At 52.5% G+C, this 18207-nt stretch overlaps 6 protein-coding genes across 6 annotated transcripts in view; 2 read left to right on the forward strand and 4 right to left on the reverse strand.

The window, feature by feature from the left end:
* SODALDRAFT_355003 (hypothetical protein) overlaps nt 1–1121 on the forward strand; it is a gene marked incomplete at both ends in the record, with an annotated part of 1350 nt that extends 229 nt beyond the window's left edge. Inside the window, 5 exons of the mRNA XM_028613771.1 lie at nt 48–192; nt 249–386; nt 501–579; nt 720–881; nt 940–1121. Of these exons, the coding sequence (XP_028470623.1) occupies nt 48–192; nt 249–386; nt 501–579; nt 720–881; nt 940–1121 (706 nt within the window). The remainder of the gene's footprint in view (nt 1–47; nt 193–248; nt 387–500; nt 580–719; nt 882–939) is intronic.
* Nucleotides 1122–1375: 254 nt separating this feature from the next.
* SODALDRAFT_355004 (hypothetical protein) lies at nt 1376–2272 on the reverse strand (the record flags this gene model as incomplete). The annotated part of the gene is made up of 7 exons (XM_028613772.1): nt 1376–1448; nt 1528–1571; nt 1636–1672; nt 1774–1803; nt 1918–1954; nt 2024–2116; nt 2251–2272. The coding sequence occupies 7 exons, from the start codon at nt 2270–2272 to the stop codon at nt 1376–1378; spliced, it is 336 nt and encodes a 111-aa protein (XP_028470624.1).
* Nucleotides 2273–2825: 553 nt separating this feature from the next.
* Nucleotides 2826–6130, reverse strand: SODALDRAFT_319414 (heavy metal tolerance protein; the record flags this gene model as incomplete). The annotated part of the gene is made up of 3 exons (XM_028609452.1): nt 2826–3231; nt 3318–5587; nt 5681–6130. 3 exons carry the CDS (start codon nt 6128–6130, stop codon nt 2826–2828), a joined length of 3126 nt encoding a protein of 1041 aa, XP_028470625.1.
* A 3814-nt stretch (nt 6131–9944) lies between these two features.
* Nucleotides 9945–11675, forward strand: SODALDRAFT_355009 (hypothetical protein; the record flags this gene model as incomplete). Its single annotated transcript, XM_028613773.1, has 8 exons — nt 9945–10096; nt 10126–10200; nt 10556–10655; nt 10730–10799; nt 10902–10977; nt 11167–11292; nt 11489–11563; nt 11660–11675. 8 exons carry the CDS (start codon nt 9945–9947, stop codon nt 11673–11675), a joined length of 690 nt encoding a protein of 229 aa, XP_028470626.1.
* A 151-nt stretch (nt 11676–11826) lies between these two features.
* SODALDRAFT_375079 (hypothetical protein) lies at nt 11827–14077 on the reverse strand. Its single transcript, XM_028614729.1, has 11 exons — nt 13988–14077; nt 13880–13910; nt 13582–13696; nt 13446–13519; nt 13232–13331; nt 13155–13198; nt 12858–13074; nt 12473–12645; nt 12334–12400; nt 12110–12179; nt 11827–11960 (listed from the first exon to the last, which is right to left on the reverse strand). The coding sequence occupies exons 1-11, from the start codon at nt 14036–14038 to the stop codon at nt 11832–11834; spliced, it is 1071 nt and encodes a 356-aa protein (XP_028470627.1). The 5' UTR covers nt 14039–14077; the 3' UTR covers nt 11827–11831.
* Nucleotides 14078–17157: 3080 nt separating this feature from the next.
* On the reverse strand, nt 17158–17688 carry SODALDRAFT_24639 (hypothetical protein). The gene has a single exon (XM_028607397.1). The coding sequence runs from the start codon at nt 17618–17620 to the stop codon at nt 17249–17251; it is 372 nt and encodes a 123-aa protein (XP_028470628.1). The 5' UTR covers nt 17621–17688; the 3' UTR covers nt 17158–17248.
* Nucleotides 17689–18207: the final 519 nt, after the last annotated feature.

Consider the following 18207-nt stretch of genomic DNA (forward strand, 5'->3'; position numbering starts at 1 on the left):
GGGAGAATCGCATTATCGACCACTCGCTTTTGAACCTGCAAGCCAAGCAGCATTGGCAACGCTCGCCACGACCACTTGATGGAGAGAGATGAAGTATCGTTGGCAAAAAGATCACGAAGAGACGAGACGGGCAAGCAGTCGGGGGATTCCTGGTGGATTTTCCCCCTCGATTTGGCTATATGGCATCAACTCGTTCAATCCACCCACCCGTCCTTCCCCTTTAGCGGTTGACGGTTTTCCGATTCAAGGGCCTCGAATCTGCACGACTGACGGACGGATCCCGGCCGCACACGGCATGCGAAGTTGGGGGTGCACCAAGGACCCGTCACGACACCTCCCATCAAGGCAAAGCGAAAAGCTGGGGAAATACAGAACACGGTCGACCTGTGATCAGATGATCAGACCGATCTCAGTCACGTCTCGTGTGACATTCTCCGCCTCTTTCCGCTTTATTATCAATCCGACCAGCCCATTTTTCTGCGGGTTTCTGAGACAACTAGGTCGTCCAGGTCGGTTCAGGCCGTGGCGGGTTTCCTGCGCGGATGACGGGCTTGTCGTGGGCTAGACCAAGCTTCTTGGGTGGGTGGAGTCTTCAGACTCGACTCGGCTCACATGAGGTCGCGTGACTCAAGACCCCATTATCCCCCCCCCTCCCTTTTTTTCTCCCCACCCGGGGCGGACACAAGCCCATGTCCTGCAGACACTTCTCTCGTCATTAGCCTGCATCCCGGGGGAAGGCAGCCTCGTGGCCCCACGACCCATCCTCAGCTTCCGGGTGACGCGGGCGGCTTCGGATCCGGTCCCCCGGGTCGTGTGGGTCAAGGTCATATGTCACCTTTGGTTTGTTCCAAACCCTCCGGTAACCTGCCTGTCTGATATTGGTGCTGCGCTCGGATCCCCTGACGACTGCACCCCTCCTCCCTTTCCCACTGTCTCTAGAGGATCATGATCAGAACTCTGGAAATCAGCTGGTTGGCGTCCGGATATGCACCGTCGACTCGACAAGGCGCAGCCACTTTGCCGAAGCACCCGAATCTCAGGGTGTGCTGATGATGGAAATCAAGAAACGGGCGGGTTCAATTGGTTGGACGGACACTCGGCAAGTGGGCAAGGACGCATAAATGGATGGACTCGAGAAAGCTTCTTTTCTATTGAACTGTGGTCCCATGACGAAAGGAAAGAGGATGAGCTTTTTTACTAATTATTAATATTCTCTCTGTTCGCCTGGCAAAAGAGGCCTCGAGCCTCAAGCCCATTGTATAACTGTATATATCTGTTGCATTATGATCCGACCTTGCTCTACCTTAGGTAGGGAGCCTTTGTTAATACATAGCCAGCACCTCATACATAGCCACTCCGTCTCACATTTGGATGTTCATCCCCCAGACTTGATCACCAGTGTCTCAGCCTTCCCGGTGACCAGGTCCGTCAGATCATCCGATTCCCGACTCCGACGTTGTGTCCTTTGCCATGAGCCTTCATCCACACCGTTACGTGGGCAATTGCTTTGTTTCAATGTACGGATACTCTGTAAGGCATGGAAGGACGGCCGAGAAGATGGCTGCAGTGGGCTAGCCATATTGTTTTCATGGTGGCAAGTAACATAGCGAGAACAAAAGGCAAGAAATAGCACACATCGGCAATCAGAGCAACAAACGTCTTTAGGTACGCACTTTTTTGGTTTTTAGCTGCGAAGCTAGAGTCCCCCTTTGTAACCCTGTCCTTATTTTCGTAGACCAGCAAAAGATTGCCCCTTTTTTGTATTTCCTCCACAGGGAGAGAGACCAGAGAGTCAAAAGGAAACTGGAGAGGAATGAGGCACCCAAGCCACAAAAAGAAAAAGAAAAAAAGAAAAAAAAAATTGCCTGCCTATCCGCACACGTAAGGGAAATGTGGTGACATCTTCTGCCTACTCACGATTTGCTGCAGGCCATATATTTTCGGCGTGCACTTCCTTGTCCACATCAGACAGATCCCCTACCCCAAAAGCAAAAGCCAAAACCAGAAATCCACATGCAGCCACCATATTCCATCCTCCAGGTCATTGCCAGGCAGTGATGAATGTTGCCTCCCAAAGTGAAATCTTTGTTGAAGGAAGAATTAAGAGGCGCGCAAACTACGCGTCAAAGAAAAATGAGAAGAAAAAAAAAAGACAGAGAGAAGAGAGAAGAAGGACTAAAAAAATAAAGTCGCGAAATCAAAGGTCTAAACCGGATAGTATAGGTCCGCATCCATGTAGCCGGATGACACCAAAGACCTTGCTCCAATCCATTGTCCGTTTCGTGTCGCATGTTGAGATTCAAAATGAACCTGGAGATTCGTATATTCCACATGGGCTGCCGAATACATAGGCGGTATGCTCTGATCCCGCATAGTAAGTTGGTTACCGTACTGCTGTATAGAGCAAGCGCAAAAAAAGGTATGTAGGTAAACTCCAAAACGCCGAGTCGCCAACCTGATGCATTCTTTGGGCATGATTCCGAGGCGATGCGGTTCGTGGCTCTTCGTAGGTCGTTAAAGAGAAAGTAGAAATATTAGCAGCCCCCCTCGTATTGTGAGGTCAGCTGAGTGCCTATTATGCAGCAAAATGAAGAATGCTCGCCAGAAATGCAGGTGGTGGGCTGATGAAGAGAACAGGCATTCTCCGAGCCTGTCTAGGATTGTTTAATAGTGCTATGTGCAGGCGAGGAGTGATGCATGGATATGTGGTGGTTGAGTGTGTTGTATGGCCATGGTTCAGGTGTTAGTATCCAGCATTGGCAGGCAGCAAGAACGTCGATCAAAAAATATCATATCGTCGCATCGTGTTCCAGAATCAGCACCATCTAGTGACCATGATGATCTGAATTGGTAGAGTCGGTGTCGGAAGAAGCGCGGGAAGAGCTGGAGGTGTCCTCGCTCACCGTTCCGCATTTCGAAGCAGAAGTTGAAGCCCCATCACCTCCTTCGGCGAGGAAGGTGGAAGATGCAAGGCTGTTATATCCGTCTACGTCGGACTGGCTATCGGCATCGCGACGGCCTGGGATGTTTGCCTTCCGCATGAGTTTGTGGGCCTTCTTGCTCGCAATCCGAGCCACCTTGACCGCTCTTTCTGCTTCCACCTGTTTGGCCCACATGGAGGCATATTTGCCATTAGCTTGGACAAGCTCGTTGTGCGTGCCTTTCTCGACAATCTTTCCTTGACTAAGGACGATGATCTGATCCGCTTGCGTAATGGTGGAAAGCCGGTGCCTACGGGAAAAAAAAGAAAAAAAAAAGTTAGCATCATTGATCGATCGCTGCACACAGGTTGGGCAACATGGGGAGAGTTGACTTACGCAATCAGCAGAAGCGTACGGCCTTCGCCAATCTTACCAAGCTTGCCTTGGATCTCCTTCTCCGTGTGTGCATCGAGAGCAGAGGTGGCCTCGTCCAACATAATAATTCTGGGGTTCTTCAGAATGGTCCGTGCGATGGCCACGCGTTGCCGCTCTCCTCCGCTCAGTCGAAGCCCACGGTCGCCGACTTTGGTATTGTACCCATCAGGGAAGGACATGATCCGATCGTGAATGCTTGCGGTCCGGCACGCCTCGTGGACTTCCTCGTCGGTGGCTGCAGGGTTTGCGTATCTCAGGTTGTACATCAACGTCTCGTTGAACAGGGTGGTGTCCTGGGGCACTACTCCGATGAACCGCCGCACGGAGTCGATGGTCAGATCCTTGACATCGTTGCCATCGATTTCGATGCTCCCCTTCGTGCTATTGTAATAGCGGAACATTAGCCGGAAAATGGTCGACTTGCCTCCCCCGGACTCGCCCACGAACGCCGTCGTGGTGCCTGGAGCGCACTCAAAGTCGAGGTTCTCGAGAGCAGGAGCACGGTCGCTGTAGTGGAAGGCGACATTGTTCCATCGAATGTGCCCGTTGCACTCTTTCAGCGGCTTCGCACCAGGAGCATCCACGACGGTAGGCTTAATCTTGAACAGCTCCAGTAGCCTCTCGCCTGAGATCATAGCTTGCTGAATGTTGCGGTAGAAAGTGCTGAAGAAGTTCAGGGGGCTCTGCAGCTGCTCGAGATAGGCGATCAGAGTAACGAAGTCGCCGACGGTGCGTTGCTTGCTCGTCACCTGGTATGCCCCGAGAACGAGGACGACAGCCATGCCGGACATGAAGACAAGGGCCTGGATGACGTTCATTTTGTTGATGCCCCAGGTAACCTGGGCTTCTGCGGTCTGGAAGACGCTGATGGCGTCACGGTATCTTTTGAATTCCCAAGCTTCGGCGTTGAAATACTTGACTGTCTCATAGCTAGTGATCGAGTCGTTCTTCACTGCCTCTTCTTCCCTGTCCGCATTGGTCATAGCTCGGCGCTGGTCGGCTCGGGTCCGCGCCATCCGGACGGTGAGATAGAGATACCAGAAAGCGATGCAGCAAACGATCACTGCATAGGTCGCATCGAAGATTCTGTAAAAGAATACGACTGCCAGGCCCAAGTCCAGGAGCATTGGCCCCACCTGGAAAGTGATCTGCTCGAGGAACTGGTTGATAGACGCGCCCTTGTTAAGTGCCGACAGAACCTCGCCCGTTCGCTTTCCGAGGTGGAAGTCCAAGCTCAGCGAGTGGACGTGTTCAAAGGCCGAGGTCGTCAAGGCCCGGTAGGAGTACTGGGAAATGGGCACCCACAAAATCAAGCGAAGAGCGCCCAGTAGCATCGACGGGCCCTGAAGGAGTTTGTAGATGATGAACAAGGCCAGCGGAAGCCATGGCGGGCTGCCACCGGAAGACAGGCTGTCGGTGAGCCGGCCTACCTGCAGAGGCACGGCAATGTTGACAATGCGCTGGGCAACCAGGAGGACGACACAAAACCCGAAGAGGATCTGCAGACGCAGCGAATCCATGGGCCAAAGATAGGGGAAGAAAACCTTGTACCCTCTCAGGTACTCCCACCAAGTCATGTGAGGAATCTTCTCGGGTCGGTAGAAGGCCGCTTGTTCATCCCTGAAGGAACCTGTCGCACCGGGTGCCGCTCCGTTGCCATTAAGTGTAGCCGACCGATTGCGGGTGGTCCTTCCTCGTACACTGCGGCCATTAGCCTCGCGCGTGTGGGATTCGTGGCCGTTGGCGCTACCGATGGCACCTCCATTAGCGTTTCCAATGGCGTGTCCCGTGGGGAGACCGTTGGCATTTCCGCTAGAGTTTGCGTTTCCAATGTGAATGTGGTATGACGTGCGAGAATCATGGAGAAGTGGCGTGGCTTCTTCAACATTATCGGCCTCTCTCTTCTCCCGCTCGGCCAGGGCTTGTTGGATCCAAAGGATTCCATACATAGCCACGACGGCGAACAGCATCACGAGTCGCACCGCAGACACGGCGATATCCACGACTTGCCACTTGCTGAGAACCTCCGCTGCAACTTCCATCGGGTTATAGGTGCTCGTGTTGTCGCCAGTGCACTCCTCCGCAACGAGGAAAGAGCAGAGGCAGATGATGGTTTCTACAATCAGGGCAAGTGTCCAGGTCGCAAAATGCACCACCGAAGGGCTGTCGTTATCCTCGAAGAGGGAGAGCAGAAAGTATAGGTAGAGGTTCGTGCCGCCGATAAGGAAGACCTGGTGGGTAAAAGGCAGAGGATGCCAACTGTCAGCTCGCTAGATCTTGGAAGGGATACGAAGCAATCATATGACATGGGAGCAAGTACTCACACTCATCGCGTCACTCTCTCGCCAGACGTCTTCGCCTCTCTTCTGGGCTGGCCACACCTCAATGACGTGGGCAAAGTGCGCCACGCCATTGGCGCAGAAGGCTAGGAGAAGAACGCACGAGATGGACCTGAGGACGAGCCGAGAGGCTGGTGACAGACACGGGCCCCAGTGGTTCCTGTCACTGTCATTGTTGCCCTTCCGCTTCTTTTTTGTGATGGGCAACGGCTTGCCACCTGGGCCTCTGGCATCGGTATCAACAGCAAGCTCCTCCTCCTCCTTTGCCGTGAGTATGCTATAAATGACGTTCGAGGCGAAGAAGGCCAGTAACAGAACCAATGGGTAGAGCTTGAGGGTGCGGTTCAAGAGGCGGGCGGCAGTCGAGTCTTCGGGGACGGTTAAAGGGTCCGAAACCGCTGTGGCGGGGAAGAGGACCTGCTCCTGGGACGCCATGGTGGTCTGTGAAAAGCACAATAATGAGCTGTCAGAAAACCCAAAAAGAAGACCCAAGAAACAGCACGTGGGCATGACAGGCTGCAGAAGTGATCCCCAAACCGCACCAAGTGTCACAGAGGCAGCTATAGTGGCAGCTTATCATGCGCGCAGAAGTCGGTACGCAAGGTGCTATGCGCACAAGGTGGGATGGGAATAGCAACTAAGAGGGGGGGAGAGGGGGGGTTGGTGGTGGACGAGAGAGCAAAGAGAAAGACTTACAACGAGTGTTTGGGTAATTAAGAAAGACAATTACCATAGAAAGCACATCGCCGTTGCCGTAGAGAGTGAACAAGACGACCTTGACCCCAAGACGGACAGCAATTTACCTCCTGCTAGAACAGAGAGGGGAGATGTTGATGGAGGAGAGAAGAGGATAAAGGACCAAAGCGGACCACGGACGGGCGCTTAGTGTATAGTACTCAGTAGATGTGGTCGGAGCCCCTCTGGTCTCTGTCAGTGGCCCTCTCGAGCTTTGCTTTCCGCTGGTCGGACTGAAGAAAGTGGTTCACCCGCACCGCCTAAATTGGGTCGATTATGTACCTACGGACACCGAGTCCAGCTGGGCCTAGTGGTTAGCATGAACACAGACAAACCACTCGCAGTGCAGGTGGTACGTATAGTACGGGAACGGGAGGTACCAGGGCGTGCCAGGGTAGGGTGCGCCAGGGTGCAACGGGGGTCGATGAAGGGCATGCAGGATGGGTGGGCACTACCAGAGCTCAGATGGCCTCTCAAGAGCCTAGACAGGCTTCTGGTCTTGGACAATCCCGGCACGAGGGTGTGGGTTGGTGGGTATGGTGGACATAGTGGGGTCGGGTGACTTACCAGTGGCAATGGCTCTCACAGGTGACAGCCGTATTCTGGCGCACACTCCCCCCTTCGTTAGCGGCCGTATTTTCTTCTCAGTGGCTATAACGAACACACAAGTACCGTAGGCGGGGATTGTCCAAGGTGGACAAAGATCGATCTTTCAGCTCCTGGTGGCTGTATAAAGTACCAACGTATTTGCGAGTTGCTTCTCCTTACTGGTAGAACCAACTGGCAACAAGTACGAGGTCTTCGAGTTAGTATAAAGCCCCTTTCTTTTCTTGGTGCAGTAGATGATTGTGCTTTTGCTCTGGCAGGCAAAGGCAGGTCAGAAGCCGGGGGGGGGGGGGGGGGGGGTGGGGAACAATACATACATACCCTGGGTATTTTGCCCAGTCCGTCAGTCAGTGGGACTATTAAATGCGTGGTAGCCTCCCTTTTTAGCTTACCAGGGCCCTATTCCGGTGTTAACAGTGTCCAAGTCAACCAAGACATATATATTCCTTGGCGTGGTGGAGTAAGGCGGAGGGTTAGTAAGAAAAGGCATGGGAAGGCTGCTGGCTTACAGAACTGCACGTAGAAGAGCCAAGATCTCGCCAAGGCGAAACTCTCGACGTGCGTGTTGTGGAGCCGATGACAGAGATGCTGAATACCTAACCGCAGTGACCAGGAACCGGGGATGAGGAATATACGTGTAGGTAATGTCGAGAGGAAGACAGGGTTCTTTGGAGTAGTGCTCTGTGGCTGTTAGATGTGCCTTCTTGCCGTGTGTGGGTGAGTGTGTCAAGCTCAAGCATACGCATAGGAAATGGAATAGGTATGAATAATGGTGGTCAACCCATGCAGACAGGATAAAAAGAATAACGTATCAACACTGGCGGGGGTGGAAGTGTTAAGAAAACTGTGGACGATAAGGATGAATAGAAGAATTAGGTAGAGAAGTCGGTGTAGGGAAAATCTCTAAACACAGATTTCCCATCTTATAAGGGCAGGTGGCAGGGAGGGGAAAGAGGGCAAGCAGTACCAAAAAATAAGGTAGGTGGGAAGGAGGTACCTTAACCCCCAAGTAGGCAAGGTATTAGGGGAAGTGGTGGTCTTTGTAGAATTTGCGGTGTACAATGTGGAATGATGAATAAGGTAAGGCAGGGAGTTTATTGAAGGTGATTGTAGTAAGGTAGTGAGCAAGGGGCAGATACTAACCTCTGAAAGGATATGTTGGTGATAAAGGGCCAAAGGCCGATTAATAGCGCGCGGAAGATTGTTTGTTCTTCTTTCTTTTGAAATTATACCACTGTGAAGATAATGAGCCGTTGGCAGCAGTGGAAAGATGAACTACTACGCCCGGATTGTTGAGCTGGTGTGTCCTGTTATATGACTTTATTCCTAGAACTGTCTGGGTGGGGGAATAATGGCAGGAGATGAAGCTCGAAGAAGTAGAATACCGGAAGGGAAGAAGATGAGACAGAGGGGTGTAACTGTATAATTCCCAAGGAGGAAAAAGGGGGAGGAGAGGAATGGCGGGAATATCGAATGGGACAAGGAAGGTGCAAGTAGGTGAGCGACAATGAAATGGATTGAGGCAGTAATGGATAAGGTACCTTCCGTATCTACGTAATTATCTCCTACCTAAGGTAAGGCAGGTAGTAGAAGAAGAACCGGGAGAGTAACTAACCGCTAGTTGCCGGTCTGAGATCTCAAGAGGGAGGGGGCAAATACATATATTCCTTCCCCTCTTACTTGATACCTTCTTCGCCTACCTAAGGTAGGTACCTACCTCACTTACCTTGGATATCTGGCCGATAACATGATAATACCGCCTCAATCTTGATACCCGATGACCTCTTCACTTTCTATTTCTATTTCGAGCCACAGCCAGGCTGGTATATATGATCCTTTACTCGACAGGCCCAACATCTGCTGCCCGAAGAGAGACAGGTGGCGAGGTTAGGCAGGCACATCGAACCGTCTATCAGGGGCTGAATGGCGCTCAAGCGACAACCACACACAGTCGACAAGGGGACGAGTACGAAGTAAGATAGGTAGTTACAAACAAAACAGCAAGCCTCCCGATACCTCAGAGACAGCGGCATGACAAAGTGTATGGAAGATCGGGAGCAGGCTGCGACTCGACACCCCCTCCTAGGGGTACAACATAGGTAAAATAAGCATCGGCGACAGCTGCGAGTGAGTCCATCTCCGTATCCGTACTCCACAAACTGTCAAAATCAGCAGGCAATGTAAGGTAAGTAAGTACAATATACAATATGCACGTAGCACACCGGCAGGCAAGGTTACTATGACAAGCATAACAAGGTAGCAGCATCAACACAGACCTCCGGACCGCCTTAAGTAAGGTAGGTATGTAGGTACCTATGTAAGGTAGGGACCCCTCGTCGCCGTCTAGATCTCGTACCAAGGGGGAAAGGGGAGGTAATCGCATTGCCAGACCCGTCTGAGGGGCAGTACTCCGTAGTTGATATCCGAGTTGCAGAAATCAAAGGGAACCGGGCCGTGAAGTCGGTATCCGCATAGGAAGGTAGCCTACCTACAACGTACCTGAGGTAGGTAGGCAGACGGTACGAAATAATTAATTACGGAGTAATAAAGGGAGACAGACGCTCTGTGCACGCACATCCCGGCGAACAAACCCTTCCCTACTCGGAAACCTCCGGGCAGTGTGCATAGCTCCTTTCCCATGCCGTGGATTTCATCGAGACAATTCAGTCAGAAGCGGCGCAATTTCATCGTATTCTGGTAAGGTCAGGGCTTGACAGGACACCTACGAAGTCGAGTTCTCGAAGACTCATGCAGGTACTCCGGTCCATGCCTACCTCAGGCACTTCATCCGTTCGAATTTGTTAAAGAGGCTGTCTGAGTGGGTTATTAATTATTACGTATAGTACGAAAGACGAGGTGACGAGAGGAAAATTTGACGAGATTTCGATTGCGCACAACACCCACACCCATGTTCTTGTTCCCGCGGGGGGGTCTCGTCCGTCGTCCCCTAGCTTCGTCCGTGACGGACAAGGACCACCACGACCCCCATAATGGGGATAGTGGACGTGCCAATGTATGCGGCCGCACTGGGTTTCCCACGTTGCCGTCCCGTGAGATCCCGTCCGGTCTCTGACTTGCTTCTCCTCCAGGGTCCTCGTCAATTGGACGAATAATTACGGAGTGGTAGATCCTCCGACCAGGGACGATGAGGATTCGACGACGATGTGATGTGATTTTGATCGTCGTCGCTCCCGTGAGGCGCCCAGGCGGCATATTTCTTATTCCCTTGTACTTACTACAGTACGTGACGGGCGCCGTGAGCGTACCAGCCAAGTTCAATCTAGCGGCTCAAACACAACTCGTCGCGTTACCCCTACCTTACAATTAAATACAGGTCTTACCGCGACCCTAACTATTAATGGGCTACCTACCCAAAACTTCGCCGGCCAAGGTAGTTTTGGTTTGGGGGATGGAATGTCCACAAGAGAGATGCTGCTCTTTAGATACCGCCTCGTCTCGGCACTTGCTTTTATCCCAACAGATTTGGTATAGGATTGGCACTACACGTGTACGTTGTAGAACAGAAACTCAGGACGCCACTTCTTCGGATAGTACCGTTGGTAGGCTTCTTTTCGAGATTGCCGCTGCCGATATCGACTGCGCCACGGCCTTTTACCCTGTTCCTTACCCATCGTGATTTTATGCCATATCCTTGACCCTCCCCCCCCTCTCTTTTGATCTTGATTTACAAAGCATCACTGGCATGTCATCTCCCTCATTCTCGAGGGGGTTCATTCGCATATGCGCTCTACCCAATCCTCGGGTACTAGGTAACTCTTGTACCTCGGGCACGGTTATAACCTTCCCCTGTCTTTCCGTCCCGTCCCGTCAGCCGTGTATGTATCCTCGGCACGTCCATCTTGAGTTGAAGTCGAGGCTCAAACCGCTCCCGGTTCAGGGCAGCCATACCTCGTGGTGGAAGCTCCCGCGAGAAAACAAGGGTGAGTGAGACTGGATTTGACCATAAAAACATTTGCAAAGATCACGACTTATGGGAGCTGCCCAAAATTGCCAAAATATCCACGTTAAAAGAGTGCGGCTTCAGGTGATTTCTAGCTCCTGCAGCACCTGTAGGTATTCTCTTTAAGAAGTCAATCCGGGGAATGGTCTCGCCAGTGACGAAACAAAAGGTTCCAGACCGACAAGCACTCCGCACCTCTGGTCCCCATTAGGGTTCGAGTCGACGCCAAAGGCGTGATCAGACTTGCATTTCGCCAACCGGTGCGGCTTGGCATGGGGACAGACATCTGCTGTAGGTACAAAGGTTTGAAGTACCTACTTTTTGTTACCTAAGGTAAGGTACGAAGAAGTACCTTCGTACCTTCGTACTTTCATACCTACTTTCATACTTTCGTACTTTCGTACTTTCGTACTTTCGTACTTTCGTACTTTCGTACTTCGTTAGTCCGTCTTCGTGCCGGGACGGGATGATGACACTTTGACACAATCTAGAGGTGACAAGGTCCAGGGCGCAGGGGATCGAACCAAACGGCAGCGTCCCAGTCCCTCACCGCCTTGTTATGGTGCGTGCGTTGTATCGTGGTGGTGGGTGCAGGAGCGGACATGCATGTACGTTGTACCCTGAAGACGACCTTATTACCTACCTCCTTCGTACATCTTGAGTACTAACCTCGACTGACCATTGATCTCGACGCATTCCTTAATTTCCTACTTCGTACGGAAATTTCATACTCATAGGGTTGTGCTTATGTATATGACAGTAATTACTGGACACGTACGAAGTACCCTGTCCAAAGCGCATCCCCCGACCCCAGCTCCACCTTAACTGCCACCCCTACTCATTGCGAGGGAAATTGGGGGAGGTTGACCAGACCACCATCACCACCATACCATGCCCTTCTCTTTGTCTCATTTGACTCGAGTCAGCGAAAGCCGGCGTCACCGAGCTCCATGTGCTGCAGCTCTTGTCACAGTTTCGAGCACGGCTCTTTCGAGACGCCCTTATGGGAACGCCCGTCCTTGAGATTAGGTAGTTTCTCATCACGCGGTCCCCCCCCCCCCCACCGGGGCTAAAGATCTTTGAGTCCGAGACACTCACGGATATAACTACACTCTGGAGTCAAATGTAACAAGTCGTGGCCTTGGAATTATCCAGCCCTCTCCCACGTTGATGGGCAGGCACCTGGTGTGATTCGATACACAGAAGTTGTCTGCGGTCAAATTATAAGTTAGGTCTTTTCCCGGTTGGACGAACGAGAAAAATGTCCGCTGTTTTTAGGAATGGCTAATAGCGGGCCGGGAGTCGTGTCCCCTTGACGGTGCCTCCACGTATGTACAACGTATGGCCATGCTGGGCTGAATGACGGTGGAAGGACGCAAAACCAGTGCCGACGTGGAAATAGCCTCGAGGTGACATTGGCGAGGACCATCTGATAACATCCACGGATACGTATTCTTAACGAAAGCCACGGCCACGTTGCGGTCTCCACATGCTTATCTGGCGGCGTCCTGCTGGCGTCGAGACGGATGCGGACGTGGACAGATTTTTATCCAAACCTGACGGGAAATCGGCCCAATGCCGTTCCGTACGTTGTAGTGCGGGTTCCCCCTTGGGGAGATACATCCACATCCTTGAAATCTGCCCTGCCCTTCCTCCCAATGCACATCACCCGAGATGCGTATGTACTTTCTCCCTTTATTAGGTATCCCGTAACGGCTCCAATATTCCTCATCGATCTTCCCATCTCGGAAAGGCGTCAGGCAGGACCAAAGCACCTCATTAAAATCGGTGTAAGGGTGGGGCGGTACGTACGTACATAATGGGCTGGCTTTCAGCGCGATATATTAATTAAGCCGCCACACCGGGCCGCTCGACAATTGGTCCCGGTATGAGGCATCACTTTGCTTGATTGAGCACCGCAAATTCATGTACATACCCTTGGTCTTGGTAGGGCATACTCGTCCGTCCTTGACATCGTATCTGATCCTTCGAGAGATTCTGTGACATCCTGACTCCACGGGGTCCCCGGGTTTGACCGCCGTCACGTCGGTCCCCATCCCGCCACAGTACAAAGCCCCTGTCGGCACATGTTAACCCCCTTGCTTCAGAGCGCCTCGTCACGTCAAAAAAGATTTTTTTTTTTTACGCGAATAGTACCGACATCTTTTCGCTGGGAGGAAGCTGCAATGGTGCCCATGTTTCTACTTCGTACATGTCTGCGTGGGGCATGAGACCGGTGGCCTACTCCCGGCATGTTCGAACTGCCATGCTCCTCCCGCAGCCGCTCCAATGACTTCGCTTGACATGTAATACCGTCGACGTGGTTTGTATTCACTTTCAAGATTCATCATCCCCCCATGTTCCTTCGAGTCGACAACAAAACCGCCTCAAAGTGCGCCGGTATCTTCGCGTGATGGTTACTTTTCTCAACACCCCTTGCGATGCCACTTGTGTCCCTGCCATCGCCCGATCGTTCGGGTGCGTATGCGGGCCCCGTTGACTCAGGCCCGCCTCGCTTGGTCCTCGTTAAGGCACTGCGACATGCAAAGCTTCGGATAAACGCACAGAGGTAACTACAACACACCCATGGTTGTCGGCTGTACTCCGTACGAGTAGGTGGTGTTGGTAAGCAGCGCACACCTTTCGCTCCGTCATCAAGTACACCGGTCGGCGACCCCCGGTTCTGTCTTCCGTCCACACTGGCCAGGGTGATGTGACAGATTGCTCTTGGACACCAAAACATAAACCAACCCCCCCCCCCCCCCAGGAACGGAAGACGGGAAAGAGAGCAGATAGGAAATCGAAGATCCATCACCGTACGAAGGGCTGGCACATATGCCTGTCTGCATATCCGTAGGTACCGGTATATTTTATATTCTCACAACCCGCGTGGTGTTCGGGCATGTCAAACAGCTGCACGACACGAGCGTAACTTCGCTTCGTAATCTGTGCTCGGGGAAGGAAGCATGGCATGACGTAGCGTAGCGGACTTGAGACTCGCTAAGATCCCGGCCGAGACCCATCCTGCTGCTTCGTTCCATTCATCGTGGGCCTCGACCTCGTTGGGTCGTGTTGACTCGGTGTGAGTAAGGTAAGGTGCCTAGTGTTGAAGTCCTCCTTCCTGGTGTATGGACATGGTTGGATTGGAAGCTTTAGCCCACCCCTCTTTGGGGATAAAGATCGGTGAGATGGAAGAATTGATTAATAATTACTTCCCATTATGGAGTATTCCCGGATTAGGTGACTACTTCACCAGGTAACCCCACTATCGTGACGTTCCTTGTTCTTCAGCCTCATCGCACTACCCCAGATCAAATTCTCTTCTCCTCTCATTGGTACCGTGCCCTTGGGATCAAGCCGTTACGACCCCGTACCACTTTATCAACACCATATGTGTACCATATCCAACTTTGCGGTTTTAGATTCGGGGGAGCACATGTTGACGGCAAAGAAAGGGAATGCCACGTCTCGACCTGAGCACAAGGAAGCCCACGATGCGGTGGAACTTTGTCTTAAAGAATGGTTTAGTACACCGACCGCCAGTCTCATTCCAGGTTCGTATGAAGTTACTTCGTACAGTCGATAAGAAACGGAATACTTGGGTTTTATCGCATCTCCTTTAATTTTCCCGCCCCCTTCCAGGTTCTGATTTTTAACACGACCCATGTACACACAAAGACTCGGTTCGTTTGTTGGGTACTTTCTCTCTCCGTCACACCATATGGTTTTCCATGCCACATAAATCAGAATCAATCGGATACAGGAAATGGTGCTCGTCAAGAAGACGTTTCCGCTTTTCGAGGCATAAGACACGAGTTGTCTCTCACTATACCCACTGTAAGCTCCAGTTACAGTCTACGCAAAGCTCCCTGGGGAACACCGGCAAGTACGGACACGGTAACGACCAAAGGTGCGGATACAAGTCACATACGAATAGTTACCGAGTAACCTGACCTGGGGACGTTCCTCTGCCCGCATTTTACCCCACGTTCAGCGGGTTTGTTTTATTTAGGGATGTAGCAAACATCCAAGCAGGCAGCGGCCGGTCGCAGCGGACGGACCAGTCTCGCCTTCTCGTACCACAACTCCCAATGGCCCCCGCGTCCCCAAGTCGCGTGGTTCTGCAGACGTTATTGTTGTTTAGTCTTCTGTCTTCTCATTCTCTTCTAGAACTTTGGGGAACCTAGTGCCTGCCCGTGGGTTGGCTGTGATAGTGTAACTCTCGGCACTTAAGGGAGGCAGCTCGTCAGGAAGGCGCCCTCTCGTGATACTTCGTACTTCGACGCCCGGCGAGGACTTGTAGGGAGAGGAAATATCAGCTGGAATGCGTTACCTAAAACCAGCCATGTCCCGAACGGGACGCGAGTAGCCAAGCCGCCTATACGGTTTTTCTCCAGGCGGGACCCAAGCAGGCAGCCGAGAACAAGCTTGAACACCGGCCGAGACTACATGGTGATGTTTCCTACGGCAGCTTATCACTGTCAATTCGGAAACCAACATCTTGTTCGATGCGGGCATGTCTGTGGCGCCAGGCTGCCATTGCATGAGGTTCTGTTCTGTTCTGTACTGGGGGGGGAGAGGCGCCCTATGCCTTATCCCCGACGTTGATGTTGCGTTGGTGCGGAGATACCTTATCTCTCCCTTGCTTGATCCGAAAGTTCTAGGCAGGAAACGACTGGCTTGGCTCAAGCCACGGTAGAAAGAGGGCTGCTCGCCACGCGAAGCTCGACAGCACGGGCTGCTGTCAGTGCCGGGCGGGATTCGCCTGTGCGCGCTATCTTGAGGCCAAGCGTCTCGACATTGGACAGGACATCTTTAGGGCTATCCTATGTATGCTGACGATCATGCTAGGTTATTTCCGGGAAACTGGGTCTTTGCTTGTCGAGGCAGCTTGGTTGGGCTGTTACTTCAGGGACAACGAGCAATGACCGAGCCATGGCTCGCGCTCTCCGTGCTGGTTAATTCTGGGTCGGAGATTCCCGTAGTGCCGTATGTATGGTGTTCTGTAGTGTAAGTGCTGGCCTGCGTGTGATATGTCGAAATCGAAGGACAGCCGGATCTCAAGTTTGCTTCTGGCATTTACACCCACCGCATTTCCAACTATCGAGCCAACAACCGCCAATCTCCAGAAATGTCTCTGAATCATGGTAACCAAACCATTGGGACTCGTCTGTTGGCAAGATTGGCAAACCCACACGGCATGTAAGTGATATAATTGGCTGAATCTAAGACTTGAACGAGAGTCCAGCTTCTCGCCACAATGCACGATTTTGCGTGAACCTAGCGATATTTCTCCAGTGACGGGAACTACGAACTACCTCGTAGTCGCATGAGCCTATGAAGTGAGGTTCTCGCTACCATCCGGTAGGAAGCTCAGGGTGGTTGGAGGTTGAACTAGATGTTGTTTCTTTCCTACCCGAGACACGGTTCAGCCCACCCGCCTCCCTGCGCCTCTCTACGTGTAGAGGTATGATGTGGCCCCAGTGGTGTTTGAAATGATCATCCAACTCATGGCCGGTGATGGCCATCTACTTTGTATGGAGCACCGAGGGCGGAAAATAGCATGCGGAGCGGTCTCGTTATCGAGAGTCCAGAAGGTATCCGCAGTCTCCATGCGGCGCATGAAGTGGAAAGGGTCATTCGCGAACTATGATACTGCGTCGCCGTGATGTTGGTGGAGACAATAGGTCCTAGTTAAAGGCCCTTTACGAGTGCGTAGGGCCACTCCACACCACAGTGACCACCTAGCCATGGGTCAAGTCCCAGCCACATGGTATATCAACGTGATCAAGCGAAGAACTGGGAAAATAATAATCCCGTAGGCAATTCGTCGTTGAACCGACGGGTGTCCATATACCGGAGACTGCACCACTAGGAAACGAGGGGAGTTCTGCACGGCTTTGGACAACAAACAGCCTTCGGGCTTCACATCGCACCGCCTTGATGGCACTTCGGCGATCGGCTTGATAGAGCTCCATGTTGATGTCGGCACGTCCAACCACAATCTAAGGCGGAGGAGTTCAAAAAATTGTGATCGGCAGCTCACCGTGGATAACGAAGAGGCTCATCTGTCCAACATGGAATTAACGCGATGTTTACCAGGCTTACCGCTTGCACATTGCCATGGCAAGTCTGTCTGCGTTGCCAGTGCTTGCTTACCTCGGAAGACTCGAACCCCGAGATCGGTGAGACGCTCTGCTCGTCCAAGGATGGATTCCTGGGCCCATGCGGCATGCAACATGGATGGGATATTATATCAAAGCTAGCAAGGAGCAGGAGCGCACTACCGGAGTCCCGGGACCAGGCAAATAGCCTGTATGATGCAAAGAGGACGTAGATGGCGTTGAATTCTTTGAGAGGTCACATTGCGGAGTGAGATCAGAGCGGCTAATAGGTAACTTGCATTGATGATGGATCCGGCGGGGAGGATATGGCGGCCGACATGGATTATGCAGGCAAGATGGCGGTGAAGCGAGGGTTGTGGACCAACGGGAGATGGAGGCGCAAAAGACACCACATATCAAGATTTTTTTTGCCTTTCTGCTATTCGTTTTCTGATTCCCTTTTGCTGGCCTTGAGCAGAAGGAAATGGCGGAGTCTTTGGCTTCGCTGTGGCGGGCCATAATATGAACCCCCCCCCCACCCGGGGGGGGGGGGGGGGTTCCTTCCTTTTTGAGGGTTCTAACCCGCCGCGCAATGACACCGGGAGTTACTCCGGCCGAATCGGAGAGCAACACATGGACGCACCCGAGGACTTCCAGATCACAAGGTTTCCCAAGGATGCCCGACCGCTCATTCCTCTTGTGGAGGGAGGGAGGGGGCAGACGACATCTCTGGTTGACCGGTGAGCGTTGTGGCGAAGATCAGCTGGGTAGCTAGCTAAAGTTTGCTCGACGGGGAACGGCCATGGTATCGAGTGCACCATAGAGAACGACCAGCGAGCATACAAGTCGGCGACTCGGAGTACGGAGTAAAAGATCCAGCCCGCGATCAGCCTCCATGTCCTGGTGTCCCGTCTGGGGCCGCTGCTCAGTACGGGCTAGACAGTGAACGATCTCCGGGATAGTCGTTATCAGGCAGTGATTGTCGGCGCGAGTGGGTATTCGCCCTCTCGGGGGTGCCGGCGAAAGCAATCACGATGAATTGCCTTGGCTTCCGAACCAGGTACGGGCCGATGGTCTCCCGCCACCCCGAGACATACGCCTGTCAT

Source organism: Sodiomyces alkalinus (genome assembly GCF_003711515.1).
Source record: "Sodiomyces alkalinus F11 unplaced genomic scaffold SODALscaffold_1, whole genome shotgun sequence".
Lineage (NCBI taxonomy): Eukaryota > Fungi > Ascomycota > Sordariomycetes > Glomerellales > Plectosphaerellaceae > Sodiomyces > Sodiomyces alkalinus.